At 38.7% G+C, this 27449-nt stretch overlaps 1 protein-coding gene across 2 annotated transcripts in view; it reads left to right on the top strand.

Moving 5' to 3' along the window:
* CIB2 (calcium and integrin binding family member 2) overlaps positions 1 to 16309 on the top strand; it is a 36038-nt gene extending 19729 nt beyond the window's left edge. Inside the window, exons 3-6 of one of the 2 annotated variants that reach the window (XM_058846906.1) lie at positions 708 to 819; positions 8720 to 8867; positions 8989 to 9151; positions 14951 to 16309. In XM_058846906.1, the coding sequence (XP_058702889.1) occupies positions 708 to 819; positions 8720 to 8867; positions 8989 to 9151; positions 14951 to 14972 (445 nt within the window). In that variant the 3' untranslated portion in view covers positions 14973 to 16309. Of the gene's footprint in view, positions 1 to 707; positions 820 to 8719; positions 8868 to 8955; positions 9152 to 14950 lie in introns of both variants that reach the window. The other variant, XM_058846905.1, reaches the window with a different exon arrangement.
* Positions 16310 to 27449: the final 11140 nt, after the last annotated feature.

Raw genomic sequence — 27449 nt, 5'->3', positions numbered from 1 at the left:
ATCTACAGATGCCTGTAGATTATTTCCTCTTAGTTTTTGAGTTTATTTACACACAGAGACCTGAAGTAGTTCAGTTGGGTGTGGGGCTGGCTGCAGGGCTGCTGCAGGTAAAGCTGGGGAAATGAAGGGGTTGCTGAGCCATTGCTTCCTGTATTACTGCTTTGTTTATATTCTGCTGTTAAAACATGATAATCTCTAGATGTAATTGTTAGTATGCCTAGTGAAGTGAGTTGGCAGGATTTTTCATTAAAAGTCACAAGATACAGCTTTATAATGTACACAAATAGTACATGTGCCCTACTGAGAGATCAGAATACACTGTGTTAATACATAGGGCATGACAAAGGGGCCACTTTCTCTCCTAAGCAGTTTATGAATTAGGCATAAGACTAAATTTCCACATATAAGAATTGCATTTCATAGTACATTCCTTGTTTTAGACTTTCTGTGTACATACCTGGCAGTGCCTAAATGTTTCACACAGTGTGAAACTCTGCTCAGTTACAGATCTTGAGAAACACATGGTGTTGGTAGCAGTTATGCTGCATCAAAGCCCTTTTTTCACAAAGATGGGAATTTGGTGGGCTCAAACTTGTGCACTAAAGTCAATGATTAGAGCTGCAAGACAAATTTGTACCTGATTATGGTCTGAATGGAATTGGTTATTTAAAATTGGTTATTGGCTGTTTGTTTCTGCTTGTTTACAGGTTGCACGGCCGATACTATGAAATGGCACCAAACGTTGTGCCCATGGACTATACAAAGGACCCAGATGTTAAACTACCTATGCAGCTTATAATAAACATGCCTGAGCTAAAGGTATCACTTCTGACTGCTTGCAAACTGTATCTTAACTTCTGTAGCTCACCTGCCAGACTTTCTGCCAAGATTGATATCCAGAAATGCAGAGGCATGCAGAGGTCTTCCCCTTCTTGTTTTTGTTCAAGGGTAAAACCAGCCCCAGAAACTGGAAAATATTTAGGTGAATGTCTTTTTGCAGAGATAGTTAGGGTAAATGTTAAAGGAAATGAATAGGAAATAAAATTAAATTTAGCAATCTCTGCCCTTTGTGTATATCCCTCACAGAAGCCCCATCCCCACAGGGATCTCTGTGTGAAGAGCTGGTTAGAAATCTGAAGTTCTTATCTCAGTCTGTTCATAGGAAATTTGCTAGCAGGGTGCAGAATATTGCTAATAAAAGTTTTCCCCTTTTTTTTCAGCTACCTGAGCAAAATAAATATTTTTATTAATTATCAGGAGTTTTCATTTTCTTGGGGCCACCACATGATAGGAAGTGGAGACACAGTCAATGTAACTGCAAATGAGAGAAGCAGTAGGTATAAGGCAACCAGTGCAAAAAAAAAATAAGACACTATTTTTTTATTCTCAGTTCAACAACTTAATAATTTATGGTTTTAAGAGGACAAATGTGGACTTTTAGCATTTATTTTTTAAAAAGTAAATTGAATTATGTTGTGTTTTGTCACATAGTCTATTTTTTATGTATGCTAGTCAATTGATGTCTATAAATTACTATAAAGTGGAAACAAGTATGTGTTCAATCTGATAGTTGTGTGAACCATTATTAAGCTTTTTAAGAACAATGCTATAAAAACCTTGTAATTGATGGCTTTCCACATAATTTTAATGATCTAGAAATTCTTCTTTAGTGTTGTAATTTTTTTCAAATATCTGATATTTTACAAGCAGAAGCCATGCTTTAGAAATTCAGTTATGGAGGACACTGAGTCAACATGAAGTGAAAAACATTTGAATTAGATTTCAAGTTGAACTTCACAGAACTATTTGTTCCTTAAGTAACACACTTGCTGTATGTTTGATTCTGGGATAATATAATTTATTGAACAAGAAGCACATTTTGTTAATCTACGTGTGTTAAAAAGTGTTTGACCAGCATTTCGTATAAATGGAAACGTTAAACACATACAAGCATTTAATTCAATAGAAAACCTTGGGAAAAAAATTATTCTTCATTTATTCTGCAGACTCTGGTTTAGCAGATGCCTATGGACAGCCTGGGTTTCTGAAGAAGCTGAGAAATAATTTAGAATTCTTTTTCGCAGTAAGCATGGGCTTATTCAGCAGAATATGTTTATGCTTTTTCTAATGGCATCAGTATTCCTTAGGAATTATGTTATCATCTCTGAGATCTTGGTAGCACATTGTAAAGTCCTTTGGCACAGTTCTTTGACTCCTCAGAGTTTAAGTGCTAGACAGCTGAGAGTTGCTTTGTGACAAATCAAGGCTAAGCTTAGAAAAGAAAGTGAGAAATTATGATCACACAGAGTCTTTTTGGCTTCAGTGATAGAGCATTGAACACTTCAGGAACAGCTCATTCTATGAGAACTTTTGAGTTGGAAGGCCTGGTACTGAAGCTGATGTACAAACCAGAAATTTTATACAGGATCATGTTTAGATTGAGATACAGGAGCAGAGCAAACTTGGGTGGTAATGATAGACTTCCTAAGAGGCTTCCAGGTATGAAGTGGATCATAATCTATCTCCTGGCACCACAAGTCTGACCATGCTTTAGAAGATGTCTCCAGGTAATGGAACTTGACTTTATGAAAGTAACAGGACAAACTCAGTGTTGAGTTTTATACAAGTTGTCTCTCAGGTCTTGTAAGTCTGCAGAAGGACCTTAGAAATATTGGAGTCAAACCACTCATTTCAGGAATTCTAGGAGCTCACAGGGAAAAGTGCTTTCAATAGCAACTGAGCTTGTTTCCAGTAAAATCTCAGTAAGAGGAGACTTAGTCTTATTCCATAACTCTTTCAAAGCATTGACACTAAAAGATGTTAAAACGCCCGAGATCTTTGTTAGAAACTGGGGTCCATCTTGCTCATGGAGCATCTTTTGGGCACCTGTGCAGACAGGGGTGAGAGGAAGAAAGTCTTTCCTCAAGAGTTTATTTTGGAAACAACCTAGGTATTAACTTCAGCTCATACACTAAGAAAAAAAATCTTTTACCTTTGCAACTTGACCAGACTGCCTAACAAATCATTATGGTGTTTTCTTTCTTCAGTGAATTTTCATCAAGGTGAAGACAAAGACAACATTTACATCTTAAAATAGAAATAAATTACCTTAATGTCTATTGAATTCTAATAAAATTAGTGCTAATTTCAATGCACCTGGTTTTTTTCATATACACATTACATTTCTAGTTACTGGCAATGTTGAGCTCAATACCACTGCAGGTTCTGACAAACGGATAGAATCAATAATGCACTTTTCTAAATTAGATTCTGCTAATATAAAGAAAGATCTTTACCTCAAGCATTAATGTTTTGAGCCAGGGTTTTTGTGTTTCAAGGGGAAAAAAATGCTGATGGTCATTCACTTTAATTGGTAATGCATTATTCACTAACTCCTGATTCTTAAAAGTTGAAAGTTGGGACAAGACATAAATAAATAAAGAAGGGGAAGGTACTTAAAGTTAATTAGGTCTACCATTACACTGAAGTTAACAGGGCTACTTTACTCCATCAGTTTCATTGCAGTCTCTGTTCTCTAATTTTCACAATCTTGGTTACACAGGCACCAGTCTAATAAATTAACTTTGGGGCATCTGGACACCTGTGAGATTGCACTAATTAATATAGCAAAACTGTAGCCATGATATGGACTGCTCACTGGGAGACTAGGGAGAAAGCAAAAGTGATATTTTTTCAAATTAAAACTGATTTATTTTTAATCAGTGGCTTTTCTGGGGGGCTGTCATTGCCACAGGGCCGCAGGTGGGAATGTAACCTGGTGCCAGAGGCTCTTGTGGTTGATAGCAGAGGTGGGTGTCCATACCCACATCCCAGATCACCTCTTCCCCAGACTGTGCTCTCTGTGGGCACTGCAGTGCAGAGCAATCCTTCTCTCCAGAGCTGGGCAGCAAAGGGCTGCTGGAGTGGAACCTTTTTTGTTTCACTCACTTTACAGTCTGTTGCTTCCTGTGTTTTGGCTCACACAGGAACTTCATTGATCCTCGCAGGCCTTGTCATAAGCTGCACTGGGGAGGGAGGGAGTTCATAAATCCACTGCTGAAACAGGATGGGCAGCAGGCACAGGAATCAGCCAGGAGCCAGCAAGGACACACAGGGAACAGCAACTCCATTGCATGTTTCAGAACCAATGTTAGCACACTATTTATAGTAAGTTTAAACATGAATGCAAGTGAGTTGCTTGAAAATAAAAATACTTTCCACAGTGTTAATAGGATGAGGTTTTAGAAGTGATTTCACTGACTCTTCAGATTCAAAGCTTTCCATCTAATGGGCAGTAACACCTGAGAGAGCAGGGTGATCTTCCCAAGCCCCAGCCCTGCTCTGGCTGATCTTTGCCTCCAGCTCATCTCAACATCTTTGCTGCATTCTGTTAGCTGTTTCTAGTTATGATGGGATGTTTTACTCCCTTCAGATCACTCTCCTTGCTTCTCTGAAGTCTCTTTATCTGAGCATCTCTGCTGTGTGTATGTGTACTCCAAGTACCATAAGTAAAGGCTGTTTTCTCTGCATCAAACCCTTGCCTGCACCTCCCCTGCAGCATTGTCTGTGCACTTCCCTGGCACAGTCAGGAATTGGTTCTTGTCACAATGCCTTATCTTCCCCTGAGCTACTGGTAGGTTCTGGAATATTTAAGCAATTCTGTATACAGCCTGAATCTTTGTTTTTTTAGCTGTTGTGACTTTAGTAAAGAGTCATTGCTGAACTTTGCTTTCTGACAGAACAAAATGGTCTTTTCTATTAAAACATAAACTCATCAATTTACCTTAAACGGTACACTGCAGGCACAGCAGAGAAGTTTGATGATGTTAATATAATCATAGACACATAAAACCCAAGTTATTGATTTTGAGGAGGAAGAAAATGAAGAAAGAAAGCCCTGCAAAGAAACTTGCTTTTTTCTGCTCCAGAGAAAATTTGCTGTTGCACTTATTATGCTTCCCTTCAGAAGCACCAGTGTTTCCTGTGGAACTTTGGTAATGAACAATTTAGCCACTTTTATATTAACCTTTGTCTGACAGCAAATTTTTTTTCAATGTGGGGGGTAGGTTTTTTTCATGTTTTTTTTTTTTTGTTTGTTTGTTTTGGAATAACTCCTGCAAAACAGACTTCTTTGTGCTTTTAAATATATTCTCTAAAGTCAGTGGGGACTTTTGTTCAAATACAAAAGGGAAAATCATCTTTGTGTTTCTGTGGATATGAAAATTAAGGAGCATTTTGTAATGACTCTCCAGTACCTTCACCTTAATCACCTTGACCTATCTTTGAACTTCACTTACAACCTCTTATTTTCAAAATGCAGTCAGCTTGTGGGAATAGGATTGGATGCTTGAAATGAATTCCTCAAACTACAAAACAGATAAGTCAAAAGGCCACCAGAGTGTTTTCCTAGAGTATGGGATGGAAACTAGAGGACAGAGGAATATAACAGAGGAATATAAACTGCAATGCCAGGAATAAACCTTCTAACAGTTTGTTAGAAAACTAATGGTTGTGTTTTATTGTAAGCTGTTATAGGTCTGTATGTTGGAATAGATGCTGTGTGAGATTTAAAAATGAATAGAAACACAATTATCTGAGTGAAATAAGTGTTCCTTACAAAGATGGATTGCACATTTAGGATTCTCTTGAGCCACTACAGGAACAACATCAATCTGCAAAACAGCAGAGTTGTTTTTCAGTTGTAGCAGTTCTTTATTGTTTCTGTCCCTCCTCTCATTTTTATCATGAGTGTGAAAATGAGGTTCACATTTTTTAAAATAACATTTAAAAAGTTTAATAAAAAGACAATTAGGAGACAGAAATAAGGCAAAATATGGAAATACTGCCAGATGCCTCAGCATTCACCCAAGAGCACGCCTTACTAACAAAGGATTGTCCCTTAAAAACACCAATATCTTGCATATTCATAAATGCTTATGCATGACTCAAACATTCCTCTTAAGTTTTAGATTTTCCTTTGTTTCGCTTCAACTCCCCCTCCTCAACAGATCAATCTTCTTGGCTCTGTTGAGTCTCACACTCCCTAATAACAGAGGTTCAATAAATTCCTCCCTTGGAGCTCCAGTCACTGCTGCCTTCATCTGGGTAAAATAATCTAAGAATGCAAGGTGGGGGTTCTGACTATCTTTTCATTCTCATTCATATATGAACAAAAGCAGTCTTTATTTTAATACCATGCTACAGCCTAATATATGTATATGTATTACACTACTATTTTTAAGTTTTATCAATAACAGAAATAAACTATATTAATACAGCAAAGTTTTCCAACATTATATATATAAAACATTCATTTTATTATTTGTGAAAACCCAATAATATAATATGTATCTATGACAATGAGAGTACAGAAAAAGCTTTTTAACACAAGTGTAAGTTTCTAGTTTTAAAAGGAATCTTTTTTCAACAATTAGTGCTTATGGGAAAGCAATCTAGGAAAGAACAATATCATTTTCCCCTTCACTCCCTTCCCCCATGGCTCTTCCTTTAAATATGATGGAACCCTAATCTGTGCTCTTAAGAGTAGAGGTAATGAAATTACAGGAAGGATGTGAAAAGTATCTGTGAAGGTAACCTAATACTTTCCATTGTGCAAGCCACAGATATACTGCCCGGAGACACATAATATGAGAAAGTTAAAGGAAAGAAATCAATATGAGGAAAGATTTTATTTTTCATTTTGGTTTTAGAGATCCATTTGGCAAAGAGTTACTTAAGAAGTATGCTTAGGTTCATTTAATTAATTCTTAATTTATCTGTATTTTCAAGATCTCTGACATGCCAAATAAATAACTCATCTTATACAACTGCCATATGTTTATTGAGTCAGTAAGATCCTGCCCCAGCCTTTCTAAAGCATGAAGCCCTGGGCTTGATATTCACTGCTGACAGGAATATTTGCATCTGTGTGCTCCTGGTTTGTTACCCAATGCTGCCTCTAAGATGTCAGTTTACTACTGTTACCATGACGCTTCCTTCTGATCAGGTTTGTTCCAAAGAAAGTTATACAGCATTTTAGAAATGAAAAATAGATTTCTAACATGTTTTGATGTCCATTCTGATGTTTGAAATTTTCAATTATTAAACATGAAATACAGCAATTTTTTGTGTGCTTTTAGGAGGAAAGTGGGTCTTTTAATACCCTTCAGCCCAAATAAATCTTATTTTGGCTTATTTATAAACTGGCAGTTTGAAACAATAGAACCAATTGTTCTTCCCAGTGTGTCTGTGCATGCATATCCCACCAACAGGTATATGTGTATTACCACAGGTAAATCCCAAAAACAGAAAAATGTGTATTCCACAAATATTTCCAGGCATTTAAGTGAGATACTTTAACCTGAGCAGTACCCACAGATGCACACCTGCTGTACTTACACATCATTCATGAGACACAAGTGATCACTACATATCCTTTAACAGTGAGGTGCCCTCAGCCATCTGGCTGGGTCTGGGGTGTTATTTTTCATTCTCAGGCTCTGGAGTGATGTGACCCTGCTGCTTTTTGAGGCTACTTTTTATTTTCAGGGATCCCTCTATTCTATTCTATTTAATTTGGTTTTATGTGGCCTGGTTTTGTCTTCATCTGAAGAGTGAACTTGTCAGTCTCCTATCCTTTGCAATCTGCAGGCCTGTTCTCTGTTGTGGATTCCTTCAGTCATCAAACCCTGCAGGAGAATTTATATTTAGTATTGACTACTTTAATGGGCTGTCATTTGAGCCTAAGGCTCTGTGGTCCCTACTTCACCTGTCCATAAAAACAGCCTTGTTCTTGGCCCTTAGTCTCCACAGTCATGCCAAAAATGTAACCTAGAGATACTCTTGTTCTATGTGTGAATTATCAAGAAAAAATTCAAGTAAACTGAGAAATAACATTTTCTGATCATTTTTCTCTCAAATATACCTGTTTTCTGAAATTTCATTTAAAATAATTGGATGGTTTATGAATTAGGTAATTAAATTTACAGGGGAAAAAAAATAATGGATATATGATTGAACTTCTGAGCTTTCACAGTATGGCTTCTTTAAAAGCCAAACAAAATGCTGCATGCATATTTAAACTAGTGAACTTGATATACCACCACCACAGCTGTATGTATTTATGGATCAGTATGTTAATCAGTATCTTCAGATAAAATCTGTAGTAAAATGAGATGCTGCTCACAGCCCAAGTGATGTTTGTGTTCTGTTCATATTCAACTAAATTGAATTGATTTTCCAAGTTTTATCGATACAGCTACAAATTATTGTTGGGGTTTTGTATAGCCCTGAGAAAGATGATGGGTTTTTACTGTAAAAACATTTGTTTTGGATTTCACAGTAATAAAGCAGGCTTTCTTATGCTTGCTTGTGAGTTTATGGTTTTAGAATATTGTCTTATTCTAAAGTGCTAGAAATTATTTCAGGATCATCTCCTGTGGAGATTAAATTTCATTTAAATCTCTGAGATTTTTAGTCAGTCCAACCAAAGGCTGGATATTGACATGTATCAGTGAAAATAAAAGGCCAGAAGTGGTACTATGCAGCAGCAAGGACTGCTGAAACCTCCTGCTAAAGCATACAAATATAAGGGTTTTCTTGTATTTTTGGGGGACAAAATTAAAAAAATTTAAGAGCCAACTATGCAATTAAATATTCATTATCAGGGAGTCTGCAGGTTTTTTCATCTCCCAAATAACAATCTATATATGTCTCACAGGAGAATCCCTTCAAAGAAAGGATTGTGGAGTCTTTCTCGGAAGATGGAGAGGGGAGCCTGAGCTTCAATGACTTTGTGGATATGTTCTCCGTGCTCAGTGAAATGGCTCCCCGAGAGCTTAAAGCAATCTATGCCTTTAAGATCTATGGTACTGTATGGAGGGGCTCTGGTGTGCTTTTTGTGCTTGGAGTAAATGAGTGGGACACTTGGTGATCTTTGGTTCTTCTGTTGTTTAGATTTTAACACAGATAACTTCATTTGTAAAGCAGACTTGGAAAAAACCCTCAATAAGCTGACCAGGGAAGAGCTGACAGCAGAGGAAATCACTCTGGTTTGTGAGAAAGTGATAGAAGAAGCTGACATGGATGGTGATGGGAAATTAGGATTTGCAGATTTTGAAAACATGATTTCCAAGGCACCGGACTTTCTCAGGTATTATTTTAAGAAAAAATAATATTTTTTTAAAATTGCATACTTGCAGATTTTTTTTTAGAATATCACTGTGCAGTCTAATACAAGAAGTGTCAGATATAAGTATTTTAATAGAGAACTAGTAAAGACTAGGGGATGACTTCTTACCTAACTCAGTTTAGTCTTCTGGGGCATATTCCAGTTCTCTCCTAAGTTAAGACTAAGAGCTCAATGACTTAATTATCACCTTTCCTGCCCCTCCACCCCTCTTAGTGCTGTTCAGGAAAATATTTAGATCCATTATCAGCTCAAATTCATATTTTTCTTAAGCCTATAGCAAGGATTCCAGCTGTCTGCATAGGAATGTGTGTAAATATTGTATACATGTTACAAATATACATGGAAACACATTGATCTCTGCTGAGAAATGAAAGTGTTTTTTGAAGAACTATAAATTGTCCTGCAGAACACAGAATAGTATTTATTTCACAAATGAAACCGCTGAGGAAAGATGTTAAAGGGATCCAACAATAAAGGAGGAGCACATGATTCCTGTGAACCTTGAGAAACATCACCTTCTGGAGAGGAGACAGTCAATGTGAATGTCTTTTATGCATTTCAGGTATTCCTTGACTAATCAAGTGTATCAACAGAAACCCCTTTAGAAAAAGACACATATCATCATTATGGTGAGGCTCAGCTCAGTAGGTACTCTAATATTTTGTTTACAGATATTTCCAGCTAAGAAAACATTTTCTTTATGTTCTTTATATCCATGTAGAAACTGCTGGGGTCAGGTAGAGTTTCTTTTAATCAATCAAAAGGCTTTGCTGCTCCTACAAATCTGGTAGAGAACAGTGATCAAATGTGAAGAATTGAAGGCAGATCTGAAGATTCAGCAGAAGCTGCAGTTTCAGGAGTTTCCTGTGCCATGACTGACTTTACTGCTGTGTTGTGGAGCCTTGCAAACTGCTGACTGAGGATTCCAAGCTGAGGATGCTGTGCAGTCCAGTCATTTCCTGACAAAGTTGCAGAGAGGAATGTTTGTCAGTGTAGCCACTGGAATGACTGTCACAATTATTTTTCTTTTCCAGTTTGGTGATGTTCTGGGAAGATGAGGAAATGAGTGAAAATCACTGAGTACTGGGTATTCAGCAGGGCAAAATGATGAGTAAAAAGTGAGATGAAGTGAGATGTATTTTATAGATTAGGTAAGAGAAAGTGGAGAGTAGCAATAAAATCAAAGGATGAGGCTACCAAGTATTGGAAAACTGAGCATCCAGTTGCTCAGTTTAAACATGCACTTGGATCCATGTCTGTGACAAGATATCTCCTTCATGTTTAAGATGGCAATGTGCATATTTAAGGTAGAGGTTTGGCATCCCTGCCTTCCAGAGGAATCATAACTTCCTCCTCCTTTTATGTTCAGGAGTTTAGCTGGTTTATGGGGATTCATCTCTGAAGTCCTCAGGCTCCTGATGATATAAAAAAGGGTCTCCTTCCACCTCCTAACCAAAACACTGGTTTAGAGTCTCTGATCAGGCAGTTTCTATATAATAGCAGCCTCTGTGGGGGTAACAATACAAAGAAAATAATTTCTTAGCTGGAAATATATATTAATAAAATATTAGAATCCTCTGAAGAATCTGATGTTTCTCATGGTTCAGCAACATGTATCTTTGAAGTCATATTGGAAAATGAGAGTGTAATGGAAAAAGGTCTCAGAGTTGAGAATGTGTAGGATCTCTAGTTTGGTTTCTGTTTTAATCTGAGTTTACAGCTGCAGGAAAAGAAAGTGACAGGGTCATGAGACTACTTTTATCCAAACTGATTCACATGGAAGATTTGATATCTCTGCCTTCCTGTGGTTTACTGTTCATTTTGTCTGTAAAGGTGTCTTATTTTTTTAGGACATTGTTAGTTCTAGTTTTTCTGTATGCACTGCATCACAGACAGACATATTTGTTAATACTGAATTTCCTGTTCTGAGGAACTTATTCTAATTTTTAAAATCCTGTAAATATTGCATTCTAAAGAGAGATTTGACTTTTGGAATGGGATTCATTGATGTGTAATGCCACAATAGATTCACCAAAGTCTGACTGGGGCTGAATCTAAACAAGCATTCTGGCAGGAGCCAGTGCCTGCTAGCAGTGACAGACTTTGACATGGGACAAGAATGCAATTCCTGTAGGTGATCTCTCACCACAAAAACCCCAGTTCCTGTTCATTAAATTCAATTGTGCCATAACAGTCTAGGACAGATTACCTATTCATTTACTGAAACAATGCTTTCTTACCTCTTTCTGAATTAATCTCCAGCTCTATTCCTGGCCTCATTTTCTTCTGAGTCTTCAGTGTAATGGTTGTCTTAAATGATAGCCTTGGGCTGTGTGCAGCCAAAGGGCAGGCAGGGCTGTACAGCTTCACTGGATAATCTAATACAGAGCATGCAAAGCACAGGAAGTGTCTTAATAGCAGATCACCAACCCTATATGCCAGTGGTAAACTGAACTAGCTTCTTGCTATTGCAAAAAGATATAAAAACATGCTTTCACCTAAAAGAAATTGTCCATTTGAAACCTTAAGCAGACATTTGGAAGAAATACCAACCCATCAATGGCCAATGACAGTCACAATTACATTTGTTATTGTATATCTCCACTTTTTATGCCCAGTTGAATGCATTCCAGAATTTAAATTCAAGGAAGCCCAAGAGTCTAATGATTTACATTTCCAGCTGCTCAGCAACTGTGAAAATGGCACACTGAGGAACCAAAGCAATAACAGCATTGCAAATGATTGCCAGTGAGCAACTGGAGATGCTGGGTATCTGCAGTTTGCAGGGATTTTTGCTGTGAAACCACAGGCAGTCAATATTTCTGAATATCTGATCCCAGAATACCATCCTGGCGCCTGGTATGAAAGCCTTCTGAAAGTGCTGAATAACTTGCAAGACCCCAGATGATTTTTATCTTAAATAAAGGATTTCTTACTCTGTTTGTTTCCTTTTCTCCCCACCAAAGCTACCTCTCCATATTATAAAAGGGAGAAATGTAGGATTCCAGGCAGTTTTCCCCCTGGCTCTGCCATTGCTTTAGTCACTGATCTGTATGAAGCCAAAGAATACTGCATTATTGGTTGTTGGTGGGAGACAGAAAACATGAACTCACCAAGCATCCTCAACACGGTGTTTTATTGCTCAGAACTTTATTATATAGTGCATTCAAAACTCCCAGGTCTAGACAACTGATTGGTTGAGATTTTAACACCACCCAGTTCCTTGACCAGGGATATGTCTGCTTTCTGGATTGAACATGATTGGCTGAGGTCCCTGCTTGGGTTTGAATCTGGCCCATCCCTGCCTTATCCAGGGACTTGTTTTGCTTCTAGGATGGTTGAGTTTGGGCATCCAATATGGGCAAATTTATTTGGCAGCTACAGGCTAGCTGCAACCATGACTATAGAATATTTTTTCTCTCTGCTCTCTAACATGGGACCAATACTCACCCAACTTCTGACAAACATTGAGAAGTTTCATCCAGCTGTAAATTATCATTATCATCAACATGAGATTTGAAGTTATGGAGGAGGAATATCTTTTTTACTCTGTGGAAAACCTTTGATGGCCAGATTCTTATAGCAATATGCACTCAGGTTTTGAAGTACATTTTTTATACATGTTGGGGTTTTTTTAAGCTGTCACATTATCATGCCTACTTAACATACACAGCAGGCATTAACTTTGGCACCATGATCCAGACTTAGATCTGCTATGAGCTGAAGTTCATCCACTCTATGTTGATTGATTATCCTTATCTCATCACTCCTTTTTCAAACCTTTACTTATTGACCCTGTGTAGATTTAATCTACAGACAACCTTTACCAACTTTGTGCTGCTGTCAGGCAAATGAAGATGCAGTAAAGTCTGTTGCTTGATTTTCATTGCTGTCATTGAGGAATTATTTCCAGATTAGAAGAAAACAGTTAACCATTAACCAGGGAAGATCTATGCAGTTGGCTGTTATCCCAGAAGCTGGACTAAAATGTAAATGATAATGACAGTTACTAGTTCAGAAAATTTGATCTCTGTGGTTTTATTTCACTCAAAAGTGTTATCATGAAGAAGCTGCTTGTAGTTTAATGGTAGCATTGGCAGATTGAGCTGGCACTAGCTAAGTGTTCTGTTCTACAAGACTGGTTACGTTTTCCACAGGAAATTATTTTATAAATCATCCTGGAAGTTTCAGCTTATTTGAATGCCTGAGGGTGAAGCATGCTGTAACAATATGTAATGGGGTTTGAGAGGAATATGACATTAGTAATACCTGGGAGCTGCCAGAAGGGAAACAACACATTAAACATTGCAAATGCAATATTTCTGAAACTGTTGTGGGCTTTGCCCAGCCACCAGTTGATGTTGTGACCCCAGTCCTACCAAATGCTGAAGTAAAGGAAGCTCACTTTTAGGGAATGTGCATCTCATAAGACTGTCCCAACATGCAGATTAATTAGTTCTTGAGGACTAATATTAGAGCTAGTGACTAATTGGCAAGAGATGCTTAGCAAAGAAACAGTGGAAGGGAATAATTTTTGTTAGAGTATTTCAGCTGCTTCTTAGTAAAAAGCTGAATCTCCAAAGGGCAAAATGATACTGATAAAAATAGAACTTTTTTTCTAATAAACAGATTTCCAGTTAGGTAGATTTGGATGGATATTTTTGGGGAACCATGCTCCAAGTGTTCTCACATACAATGTGATGGATTTTTAGCTCCTAGATATTAACTGCATGGGAGTTAAATTTTTAAGAGCTTGTATTTATATAATCTCTAGGCATTTCTTAAATTGTGAACAAAATATTTATAACTTTTATTTAAAAAAAAACTTAGTGCCAGTAAACTAATTGCATCACTGTCTGCCTTCTCTCACAGTGCTTAGGCTGGTGTGCCAGGCTGCTATACACCATATCTTTTACTGTCACCCAGACTGAACAAACTCCTAGAGATAAAGTTCCTAGGGACCATGGTGAATATGAAACTTTATCTCCTCCAAATACATACTACAAGCTTCATTTAGTGAGTTTCTGATTCAAATCTAATACTGTAATTAAGTTAGAGTATTCTTTTGGTAAAAAAAAAATCCAGAGTGTGCATCCAGAAAGTTTGCAGCCTCCCAAATGTTCCAAAAAGAACAAAAAGGTTTTCTTTCAGTGTAGGCAACAAAATTACAGAATTTACATACAAAAACACATAATGATCTATCCTTATTTCAGTCAGTCATGAAAGAAAGTTGATATTGTCATGACATTTAACAGATTACTGCCTATAGACAGTGATGTTTCAGCATAGCCTCTTTAAATTGTCACTCCCTGTCCTGCTGAGATGCTCAGGTGTTCTTCTAAAGCCTGGTGGCAGTTGTAAGCCATGCTGCTTGCCTGTATTAAAGAGCAAATAGAGGATAATAACCAGGATCTCTTTGGCCCAACAAGAGAAACAACCTTACCTGCCTGACTTGTCTTGGTTAGGGCCCAAATGCTGTACCACAGCAAAAGTACCATTGGGACACACTTAGCTCTGCTCTACATCCAATAAATTAGATAATTTACACTTGCCTTAATCTGGTATTGAGCTTGGCCCCTGAGCTAAAATTTTCAGAATATGGAATTTTCTCCCATGAGATTTAAATCATCTCAAAGCATGAAAGTAGAAAGTAATTTTTTTTTTGTTTTACACAGCACCTTCCTTTTTGTACTTTAAGGATTTTTTTTTTGCATAGTGACAAATGTGTTGTATGTCTTAATCTTTTTCTTTCTTTTCCAGTACTTTCCACATAAGAATCTGAAGATGTTTCTGCCAGTCCAGCCTGTCTGAATTTCAGGCACTCCAGGGGCTTTTGTCCTCTAATGAGAGCTTCTTACAACTCAGCAGAAAGTACTGAAATAATTCTGGTCCACAAAGAGACAGAAGCATAATGTGATCTACAGGATATTTGGAACAGACACATTTTTATCTTCACTGCTGGCCATGCACTCTGGCAAAGATGGTTGATTGTTGGATTGTGGTTTTTCTTTTTTTCCCCCCTTTTTTTAACAGTCATAATCAGAATATTATTAAAGGTATTTCCACATAGTTTTTATATTTATGAATATTTAATATTGTTCTTAAAAGTTAAAAAAAAAATATTGAGAGAAGTAAGAGAAATATTAGCTTTGGTGTGTTTTCCAAGAGTATTTGAAAGAAAGCACGGGCCTTAAATAATGAGATGCCTCTATCACTGTGTACAGCTGGGATCTTGCATAGAAAATACCTGAGGTGAAAGAACTGCACTCAAGATCAAGCTCCCAGGATTGAAGACAACCACAGCCCAGGTTTGCCTTTCAGCCACTGAAATGGCAGCTGCTGGCTTTGGTGCTTACCTTCAACCAATATTTCATGGATTGTTGTGTCCTTATGAAACTTGAAATATTTGCCTTTTGTATATGATAACTGCGTACATGATTAATTTCTTCTCAAGATAAATGTTAAAACTGTGTCTTTATTCTCAAAGGGGCTCCTGCATTTTACTCATTCTATGGGCTGATAATGTTGAATGGAGGAACATGATCACCTGTAACTCATGAAGAATTTGAAGAAGCACAGATCTACTATTAAGGATATGAAAAGATATTTTCTTTCTAAACAAGCTATGCAATCTCTCCCATAAAATGCATAAATGCAGTTCTATGTTCTTCTTTCCCCTCCAGCTGGAAATCAGCTAGATCTTTTTGGGTTTGTTTTTTTTTTTTTTTTTTTTTTACTTCCAGTATTGTGTAAGTACTGGGGCCTGAAGACAATCACATGTATATTAATTACTGTTCTAACAGTTAATAGAAGGGCTCTGTCATTTACATGGCTTCTGTATCAAAGTCATCACAATTAAAACTTTTGAAGCCTTCTGTTGTGCTTTGAGAATTTTTAGGCTGACCACATATTAATTTCCTTTCTTATCATTAGTCCAACTACTATAAAGTTAAATCTTTCAAAAGATGAAATGTGTTATATAGAAAACTGTTAAAGTAGAGAACCTAACCTGTTTATCATTTCTGTAGGGATGGTGATGCTTATCTACCTCAAACTCTTCTGTGTGGTGAGCTTGCAGGGTAGCTTGCTGTTCAGATTTACACACTATGAATAAAGAAGAAATATTTCTCTAGCTGTATGTGTGTACATTAAAAGTTTCAGTGGAAATTTTGGATATTCAAGGTATACAGCTACACAGGACAGATGTGTCTAAGATTGCACAGTGAAAATGACACTTGTATGTTAGCAATAACATGTATTTTTAATAGATATCTTAGAGTTATGTTCAGTGATGTTTATAGCATTTTAATGCTTCCTCCTACTGGTTTCTGTTTAGATAAAGGAATTAAAATGTGAATTCCCTTACCGAAGTTAAAATTAACAGAAATTAATCCTCATATTCAGTTCTGATTGAATACAAAGAGTCAAGCCTGGTTTTGATTTTGAGCAGATTAAGCTAGATGTATTGGCTGATCCAAACTATTTGCAAGACTGGCATTAAGAGAGATTATGTTAAAGTTACTGCCTATTAATTGAAGTATCTGCCTAATTTTTTTAAAAATTTATTTCAAGAGAGACATTTCATCTTGGAAGCCTTTTGAGGTGTGTAGGAGGATATGATTAGGATGTATTGTTAAAATACCAGGTTGCAAGATTCAGGATCAGATTATCCAAACGAAAAGGACCCGGTGCTGATGATGCAGGTCAGTTCCTCTTGGCATCACATTCTTCTGTGTGTTAAGATTGTTATTTGCTAAAATTCCTGTTTTCCTGACACTGTCATTCTTGGGTTATATCGTACTCCCCTCTTAAAGGACGAGTGGCCTGGGATGTGCTCAGTGTGCTGTTTCCCTGGGCCCTCCCTGACCTACGTGTTACAAAGCCCTCAGGAGACCCTTGAGCTTGCAGCCAGATGTTTGACCTTGGAGTCAGCCATCTGAGCTGAGAAACAAAGAGAAAAAGAAATTAGAAGCACATTGTGGAGAAATATTCTTGTCCATAGAGACAGGTTTTTGCAAAATCCTGCCTATACAAATGTGTGCAGCAGTCCTAATTGCCTTTATTTTTCTAACTTACTTTCATGTCCTGTAACAAAAACCAGAGCAGCACTGTGTGTCCCTGGTGTTTGAGAGAGATCCGTGCATTCAATCCTTCAGCACTGCCTAGTGGTGGGTGAGTATTTCCAGCACCTGATGGCAAAGGTGAGGGATAGATTTCTGAAGAGCTTTGTAGTACTTGTGCTTTTACAGTTGTCTGTAGCTGGATGTCTTTCGACTGGCAGTTTTCTTACAGCAAGCCTGTTGAGTGAGTAGTTCAGTGTGATGCAAATTTAATTCTGTCACGAGATAGCAAACCTACTGGCCTTTGGCAATTGTATTACTGACACAATCTAAAAGGTTCTCTAGCAAGTGTTTCTTCAAAAAGCATTACTCTAAAAGAACGATCAGGCCATGTGGAAATAAACAATAAGAGGTTTAGATTTAAAAACCATTTTGGATTTGGCCCAAAAACAAGAGGACATACATTTTGAATTACAGAAAAGTGTTAAATATAAACAGACATTACTGTATTCCTTCAAAAATTGACAAAGAAAAATTAAAACCATTACCTAAAGCCTCTATGTCTTGGTTTGAAAAAGAGAGGTGTCTGCTAAGGAAGACACAAACCTCCCTTGAAATAAATAAAAATGTAAACCACCCCACCCCGCCTCCAAAATATTATAATCTTGAAATCAAGGTGCTCTCAGACAAAGATATGGGAATAGGAATAACAGCTCTTTACTAAAGAAATTAAAAATGCAGTAGTACAAAAAAAGAAGACCAAGAAAAACCAAAATCGAACACACAAACAAAAACCAACACCAACAAAACTCCAACCCACTGACAGAGACAGAATACAACCTGACACCCTGTTGGTCAGGGTGTTGTAGTAATCCTTCTGGAGTGACAGATGTGGTTCTATTGAGGCAGTAATCCTGCAGAAGGGTGTAGTTTTCCTCTGAAGGTCCAGTGGTGGTGTATAAGTCTGGCATCTCTGGGAATCCAGTAGAGAAAGGCTGCCTAAGGTGTTCCAGGTGTCAATTATATCCAGGTAGGAATGCTTGGTTCCTCCCCCTGGAGGAGCATCTCCCAATGGGATGATGGAATTTTATCAGTCATGCAGTGAGACTCAATGGCCCATTAACAGAAGATTTCCCCCCGGAGGGAGGATGGGTCTAGAATAGATAAAGAACACTGCCCCACCTGGTTTTAACAGCTGCTAATAGAATACACACTTCTGGTTACATCTTGCATTGCAACCCAAGACACTCTATCAAAACAGCTGTGTGTGTGATCTCTCATTTTTATACAGTTAAAGCATCTTGGGGACAAAAAAAGAGTTCTGAAAGTCAATAAAACAGTAACAAAATGTGAAAAAATAACTTAGTTATTTTAATTGATCATTGTTTCAAGGAAATAGTGTAAGCCAAGATTTGCAACAGCATGCAGGCCTGAAATCTGATTTGCATTACTTCCACATTAATCTCCAGTAACTGCTGACTTCAGTGGAAATAACTCATGTCTGTAATTGGATCTGTGTTGGGGAAAGTATTTGAGGTTTTGCTGCAGCTCTTTGTGCCCTCTCATGACCTTTTAATGTAATCTTAAAATGCTGAATGCTCTTTTCTTAACCTATAACCACATGCTCCTCTTTGTCAACAGGCTCACTGTTGGAATCTCTTGCAATTTCTTGCAGTCACAGAGTAACAGTCCACTTTCCTTGTCTCCCCAGGGCTAATTTTTATCTCCTTTTGCATGCTAGAGGCACTTACAATAAAACCTCACAAGGTGACACCATACTACCATGAGAAGTCATAACTTCAGAACTTCATTTAACAGTTTAAATGTCCCTGAAATACAGAATACTCTACAGAATCTATGATGCCACAAACAAAAATATGAAACTGGGTTAATTACTGATTTTAAAACTGTACATAATTACAGAGAAAGTTTTGTATTTCTCAACAGCATATCAATAAAAATGTGTTTTAATAAAGTCCCTGAAAATTGACATGTACATTAAAAATTAAAAAGGGATTTTCTTGCTGAAACTGCAAAAACTCATATTCTAGACACTTGAATAGGTCAAGATTATATTCTAAAATTACAATATAGAGTTTTTGTTGTGGATGGAAAATATTGTGCTCTCAGAATCCCCAGAAAATCAGTTTGGGCTGAAATAACAGCAAGATTAAGAAGAGTTTATAATGTTATTGCACAATACACCTCGTCTGGGACAGATAATGGAGTGAAATTTGATGAGGAAGACATTAAATATAATAAAATTATAATTGTTCGTGTCCTTAGGAAGATGTGTGTCTGAGACAGAAGTACAGAACACATGAACAGTTCTTCAGTTGCTCTCTTTTGTCTGTAATTTTGTAGTTTTGGGTGTCTTGTAGAGACGTTAGTGTCACTGACTGACAATCACATTGTCTTTGGCAGGGAAATAGAGGAGACTGTTCTTGGTAGAATTGAAAGAGCATCAGCATTTCAGATAACAGTGTCTTTATTTAACTATTAAGTTCTGCCACTCTTGTCTGTAAGACATTTTACAATCTGAACTCCAAATGAAATTCCCCACTGCCCTTTCTGCCTCATATTGGCAAGGGCAGTGAGGAGCCCAGGTGTGCCAGCCTTGGTGCTCTGCAGTTGCAGTGCAGATGAGTCCTTCCTTTAGGAGACCCTTTCTGGGGACAGTCTGAGACACGGCAAAGACCTCTATAGTCGAGTTAGGTGTTAGATGTTTATTTCAGGGCGTGGGATAGAGAGAGAGAGGGAGCCTGCTATGAGCCAGCAGATAGAGCTCAAAGCGGGCTCAGAGAGAGCAATACAAAATAGGGTAAGATACGAATACATGAGTTCAAGACTTAAGATTGCTAAGAAATAGAGTAACAGAACAGAACAGAAGTGAGAGAGCCGGGAAAAAGAGAGAGCTAAGAAAGACCAAGAGCTAAGAGAGACTAAGAGCTAAGAGTTAAGAGAGACTAAGAGTTAAGAGTGAAGAGTGAAGAGTTACCAAGAGAGAGCGAACTCTCTTTTACAATTATTTATATAACTTATACATATAAATATTCTATTCCTTTACCAACCAATCTTTCTAAGTATACTAATACAGTAACATTTGTATACAACCTATAGAAAACGCTATTTTTGCATATTTTTAGTTATCTCAGGGTCTTTCAGACCTTTCCTTATAAGGCTAGGAAGAGGGGTCTCAGCTTGGTTTTATTGCAGGAAAGAATGTGTTCTGGCATACCAGCCCGGTTTCTTTGAATTATTCAAACCATGCTATCATTTGTATTTCTTCCTTAGCCTTTCTGGCTACAGAGTCATATTTATAATTTCTTTCTAATTCTACCTTCCCAACACTTCCCTCTGCTCTTTCCCAGTCAGGAGCTGCTCAGAGCCAGATGTTTTCATGCAGGAAGCCCTGATGGCCACTGTGCCCATTCTGCAGGTACAAGCTCCATGGCTGCTGGTTGCATGCTCACAAGCCCTGCAGCACAAGGCACCATGTGTATCCTGCTCTGCAGTTCCTGCACAGGCAGCTTGGGGCTGGATGTGCCTGCAAATTTAGGGCAGAGTGGTTTAACTCTCTTGAGGAGGGTTATAGGCACCAGGCCAGCCTCCTCCTTTTCTAACTGGAACTTTTCTCCGCTGAAGTCAGTGGATGTGGCAGACTGCCAGGAGCAAGGCAACTCATTGCTGTGAGCCTAATCACAGCTTGGGCAATTCAGTAGGGATCACGCTTGCCCTGTGCTCTGCACACTGACTGACAAACTCTGGGAATTGATAGCTGCTGGTTGAAGGGGTGGTAATTGGAGACTTTGACCTGGTCTCTCATGTAGAGGTCTGAGCAAGCAGGTACAAGGGGCTCTGCTGACTTGAGGGAAATGGTTTATGTTTCAGTATGGGAAAGTATTAATCTGTCCAGAAGTCAGATCCAGCTTTTTCATAGACCTCTCATTCCCTTGGTTGTTATGGTTATGGGCTGCTCCTCACATCATCCTGGAGGCAGCACTTCACAGATATTGAATTCATGCTGATCATTAATAACTTTTTATTAGCAATCTAATATTCAGAGTAACTTCAATGGCACTTAGAAATAAATTGATATTAACCAGATTTTCCCCCATCCCAGCTGAAATGAAACAATCTCCTACTTAGGTATCTGCTTATAGAATCAGAGAATCACAGAAGGGGCTGAACAGACCCCTCAGGACCATTTAGTCCAGCTCCTGGCCCTGCACAGGATATGCCAAGAGTCACTCTAGGAGCTTCAGAGTGTGGTCCAAACTCTTCTTCAAATTTGTCTGGTTTGGTGCTGTCACTGCTGTCATTGTGGACTAGTAGGCCCTGAGAGGAAAAAGAATACTGGTATTTCAATCAATTTGGTATTTTGGGTTTTCTGAAAATGATATTTTTTTTTCCTTTGTACAGATAAAAAGTTCTGCATACAAAAAGCTGTAGATTCAGAAAGAATTCCCTCTAGAAGAAGTTTGAAACTGAAAGACTGTTACTGTTCTGCCTAAACAAATAGGTTAATTGATGTGTATATTTACAGAAATAAATTCAATTCCAGGAAATTCAGTGAGGCCTTTCATATGTTTAAAATGTTTAATCTCTTTTATGGCCATTTTAATGACTATCGTTCTTCTAATGTTAGAACCAAATATGATAAGGAAGTATAGAAAAATTCCCTATAGTAATTTCATACATCCTCGTAATGATAGTTGCATTAGAATTTGCATTCACAAATCCCTCTTACTACAAGTCTTTAAAATTTAGCTTTCTGCAGAATTTGCTTGCAAATATTCCTAGTGGAATGACTTATTCCCATGTGACTAATTCTCAGCTAATTTTCCAGTTATCTCTAACTGAAAAAGCAGAGGGAATAATTGATGTCCAGAGATGTTAATGTGTTTTGATGTATTTTCATTCCAAGAAACTCACCAAGTTAAACAGTGGGTTATTAATGCCATACACTCAGCCTGATTGGCTTAGAGGAGGTTTTTTTGTCACTGTGATAATTCTGTAGTAGGCAGATATCCTTGGGTGCCAGATCTCCACAGGACTCCTACTCACCTCAGTAGGCAGGATTCAGAAGAGGTCCTTAAATAATATTTTGCTTTTTTCAAGCATGGAATGCATAAACAAAAAATCAAAACCTGCAGATAATAAATTATTCTGTTTCTGAAGAAATACTAATATGCAGACAGAGATTGAAAACAGATTTACTGCAAGTACTTTTACTGTCTCATTCTTTATGAGACAGTATGTAAAATGGAAGAAAACATTAAAACTTTGTATGACAGATAAGGAACTGTAGAGGAACTGTAATTATCTCTAGTATGTCCCTTTTATTTTGAAGAGCTCATTAAAGCAGGAATAGCTAATCTGAGAGTACTGGAAAATGCAAAAAAAAGTTCTTTGAAATTTCATCTGTATCTGACAAATTTTGTTTGAAAGTCTAGGCTTTACTACACTAAACAAAGAACACTGGAGTTCTCATAAAGAACAAAGGCATCAGAGTTCTCACTCTATTTTTATTTCCTGTAAATTGTACAGAACTCAGCTAACATTACCTCTTATTTGCTTGCTTGAAATGAGGACATTGTGTATACAAAAGAGGCTGCAGACTTCCCACTAATGCCACTGCCCTTGGCATTATGAGTAAGCATTTGACAGAACAAGTTCTGGTAAAGCCAGAGGATATACTTTAAACAATATCTTCATATTTTGACCAAACTCCTTCTGGGAAGAAACCTGCAGATTTGTTATATCAGTTTGAAAATATCAGTGTGCCCTTTGAAGATTCACTCTTATTCGTATCTTCAGCAGAGATGGGGTAGAACACCCAGTGTTTCTGCAGTTCCTCTGTTGTGTTCTGGAGAATAACAATGCAGGGAGAATTGAGCCTGTTATCTGAGAAGAGCCTTGCAAAAACCTTGATTTAGTAAAATGAAACTGAGGAGGTTATTGATGCCGAATTTTGCCCCAAAAGGCGATAAATAACTGTCTAAGAGACGCAGTTTAAGTCAGATAGACAGGAGGTATTTTATTAGCAACGTGCACGTTGGGGAAATCTCTAAAGGGAGTTTTCCAAAGTCTTACAACAAAAGCATGCCTTTTATACAGTTTAGGTTTGGAATTACATCATATCAATGCATATTCATATGGGGCGTGCCGTAGGCGGGGCGTGGGCGGAAACTTCTATTTTGAGGATCTTTTCGGGGGTCGTTCCGGTCGGCCTTCATCATGGGCGAGGGTCTCCGAGGAGTCTTCCTCCTTAAACTTTTGAACTTCTTTCCAAATTTGGTCCTTTCCCGGTGTAGTTGGCCGAGTTCCCAACCTCCTAGGGCCAACTTATCATATTGACATTAGGCATGCTTTAGCTTCGGCTTAAATTACGCTTAGTCCGGTGATTTTTTTATCCTTCTCTTTCCCTCCTGTCGTTGTTTTTATTACTTCCAGATGTTCCCTTCATATTCTATGTTTTAACCCATTATTTCTCGAAGGCTATCTATTTTATGGCTTCATTCCCCCCTTTTCTTGTGACTTACGAATTCTTTCGTCAAGGTCTGATCCTAAGAGTGCTGATGTCTAATCCTAAGAGCGCTGATGCGCTCGTACCATAGCCCAAACCATTTGGGTCCTTTTCATTATGATCCTTAACTTCCACCACATAAAAATATTTGTAAAAGTTAAAACCAACAGGGCTCCAACTACCAATATCATTGGGTGCACCAGGTAATTGAAAACCTGTGTGGCTGTTGGGGAAAATCCTGTGAAGATATCCCACCAATGATGCTGGCCTACTTGTTCTACTTCGGTGAGGACATTCTTTATTCTTTCTGAATCATGTTCTACCTGCCATACCATCCGTGTAGTTGTTTGATTCACTCTTTGCACCAATTCCTTTACTTTAGGGTGTGCGAGCATTGCTTTGAGAATTTTGACATCCATCCCTATTTGCAATTCTGGTGTTTCTCGATACAGGTTAAAATCTGTGTTAATTAGCTGTTGAGTAGTTATTGGGACAGTATAATGAAAATCGCAACCCACTATTTTGGTAAAGTTGCATACACAAAAGTTAGTATTGTTAGTTTCCTCTTGGCAATTATCTATAGTGACATTGTCACAGGCTGTCCGTACGCAAGCACACCCATTCCCTATATAGTAAACTTGTGACTGTGTTCTATTATGCAAAAGCACTTCAAAGGTGCACACTCTATTTTCAGTATCTAAGCATAAATCTTCTGCCTCTACTACAGCGTTTTCGCAAACATAGCCTAGCTGTCCTCTAGGAATACATGCCTCTGTGCTAACCGATTGCCACTTATTTTTGATATAATCATAACTGGCCCAAACATTGTGATCTATTGGCTTGACAATGACATCTTGTTGCATTGTCCCTAGGGTGAGGATAGGAAAAATAGCTCTTTCCTCTGCCGCACTGATGGTGAGGACATAAGCTTCGATATGTTCCTGTTGAGGTTCATAAGTGAAATTTACTAATTGCCACCAGGCTTGGTGGTCCTTCTCGAATTGTGTAGTATGATTGTCCTTTAATATTGTTTCCCTTAGTTCTTGAGGTAATATACCTGACGTTCCTTCTCTCCCCATTCCGGGTGGGTACACTGATGTGCGTGAGACCATGGATCTATCGGGTCAGAGTCTCGGGGAAGAACTATACTTATCGAGAGTCCAATGATCAGGGTTGAAAGGGCTTGAGGTGAAGTCAAGGTCATGATGTCCGTTCCTCTTGTTTACTCTCTGGAGCTTTCTTGACCCGCGAGTAATGAATCCACGTAGGTCGCTCCTTGATCCGGACCGCGGTGAAGGTAGTCAGCAGCACTTGGAAAGGTCCTTCCCACTTCTCTTGTAGGGGTTTTCCTAAAAGATTCTTAACATACACCCAATCACCGGGATTAAACGGATGCAATTTACAATCAGGTTGTTTAGGTTGGTGCTCTATTACCACGGTAGCATTCTTATCCAATTGTTTCCCCACTGTAATTACATAATCATAAATGTACTGGTTACCGATTTGGCCTATGGCATCCCCGTTTACAACTTGCATAGCATAAGGTCTACCATACAGGATTTCGAATGGGCTTAGCTTCTCTTTTGACCTTGGTTTGACTCTCAGCCTCAGCAGAGCAATAGGCAAGGCTTGATACCATTGCAAATTAGTCTCTTGGCATATTTTGGCAATTTGCTGCTTAATAAGATGATTCATTTTTTCTACTTGTCCACTGGCCTGTGGATGATAAGGTGTATGTAATTGCCATTTGATTTGTAATGCTTTGCTTATTGCTCTCACCACTTTCGCACAGAAGTGTGTACCCCTATCTGAGGAAATACTCTTCGGTACCCTAAACCGCGGAATGATTTCATTCAACAGTATTTTGGTCACTTCTCTTTCCTTGTTTGTCTTGCAAGGGAATGCTTCAGGCCACCCAGAAAATGTATCAGTTAATACCAACAAATATCGAAACCCCCCTTTTCTTGGGAGCTCAGAAAAAATCAATTTGCCATACTTCACCTGGGAATTTACCTCGACTTATGGCTCCTTGGTGTATCTTGGTTCCCGTATTCGGGTTATTTCTCAGGCACCGTTCGCACTGGGATGTTACGTGCTTTATAGTAGTAAATAATTTCGGTCCTGCTATCCTGGTTTGCAAATATTGGTAAAGCGAATCCAAACCCCAATGGGCCTTCTCATGTTCTGCTTTTACAAACTGCCACATCACATTTCCTGGTACTACTAACTGTCCTGTTTCCAATTGACCCCAACCATTTTCTAATATTTTGCCCTTATTTCTTTGAATCCATTTATGGTCTGATTCCTGGTAATCTGGCTTGATACTGATATCCAGGTCTCCTGGTATTAGGGCCGTTATTCCCACTTCCCTAGACTTTGTGGCAGCCAATTTGGCCTCTGTATCTGCCTTTCTATTTCCTATTTCTGGAATTGTATTGCCTTTCAGATGTCCCTTACAATGCAGCATGGCCACTTGAGCTGGGAGTTGGACCGCCTCTAGCAATCGCAGAACCTCCTCTGCATGTTTGACTGTTTTTCCTTGTGTAGTCAACAGTCCTCTTTCTTTCCAGATGGCCCCATGAGCATGTACAACAGAAAAGGCATATTTAGAGTCTGTCCATATATTGATTTGCATATTCTCTGCCAATTCCAGAGCTCGAGTCAGAGCTATCAGTTCTGCCTTCTGGGCTGAAGTTCCTGTGGGTAAGGGGTTCGACTCAATTACCTTTTCTGTAGTAGTGACTGCATAACCAGCCATTCTTACTCCTTGCTTCACGAAGCTGCTGCCATCTGAGAACCAGTTGTCCGCATCTTCGAACGGCTCTTCTTTGAGGTCCGGGCGACTGGAATAGACAGCTTCAATTGTTTCCAGGCAGTCGTGTTCGATGGGTTCTGCCGGGGCTCTTCCTTCTAGAAATGAAGCTGGGTTCACAATGTTAGTTACCTGAATGGTTACGTCATCTGATTCAGCCAGAACGGCCTGGTATTTTAGGAATCTGGAAGGCGACAACCAATGGTTGCCTTTCTGTTCCAGCACAGCTGACACGGTGTGGGATACTAGTACAGTCACCTTTTGGCCCAGCGTGAGCTTCCTGGCCTCTTCTATGTTAATTATCACTGCGGCCACTGCCCTCAGACAGCCTGGCCATCCTTTGCTTACTTCATCCAATCGCTTAGAGAAGTAGGCCACAGCTCTCTTGTGTGGTCCCAGCTGCTGTGCTAGGACTCCTAAGGCCATCCCTTGTCGTTCGTGGGAGAACAGCCAGAATGGTTTTGATACATCTGGGAGACCTAAGGCTGGTGCTCTCATTAGTTCCATCTTCAGCTTCTTGAAGGCTTCTTCTGCCTCGGGAGTCCAAACTAGGATGCTCTTAGCCTCCTTCAACAAATCATACAGTGGTTTAGCGAGTATCCCGTACTGGTAGATCCATAACCGACACCAACCTGTCATCCCCAAAAAGGCGCGCAGATCTCTCACCGTCTCTGGTTTGGGCATCTGGCAGATGGCCTCTTTCCTAGCTGCTCCCAGGGATCGCTGTCCTCTGGAGACTTCGTATCCCAGGTACACCACTTGTGTCTGTACCAGCTGTGCTTTCTGTCGAGAGACTCGATATCCACTTAAACCCAGGAAATTCAGCAAGGAAATAGTCCATTCAATGCATTCTTCCTC

This window comes from Poecile atricapillus, chromosome 11, assembly GCF_030490865.1.
Source record: "Poecile atricapillus isolate bPoeAtr1 chromosome 11, bPoeAtr1.hap1, whole genome shotgun sequence".
Classification (NCBI taxonomy): Eukaryota; Metazoa; Chordata; class Aves; order Passeriformes; family Paridae; genus Poecile; species Poecile atricapillus.
This window is presented reverse-complemented; position numbering and strand designations above follow the sequence as displayed.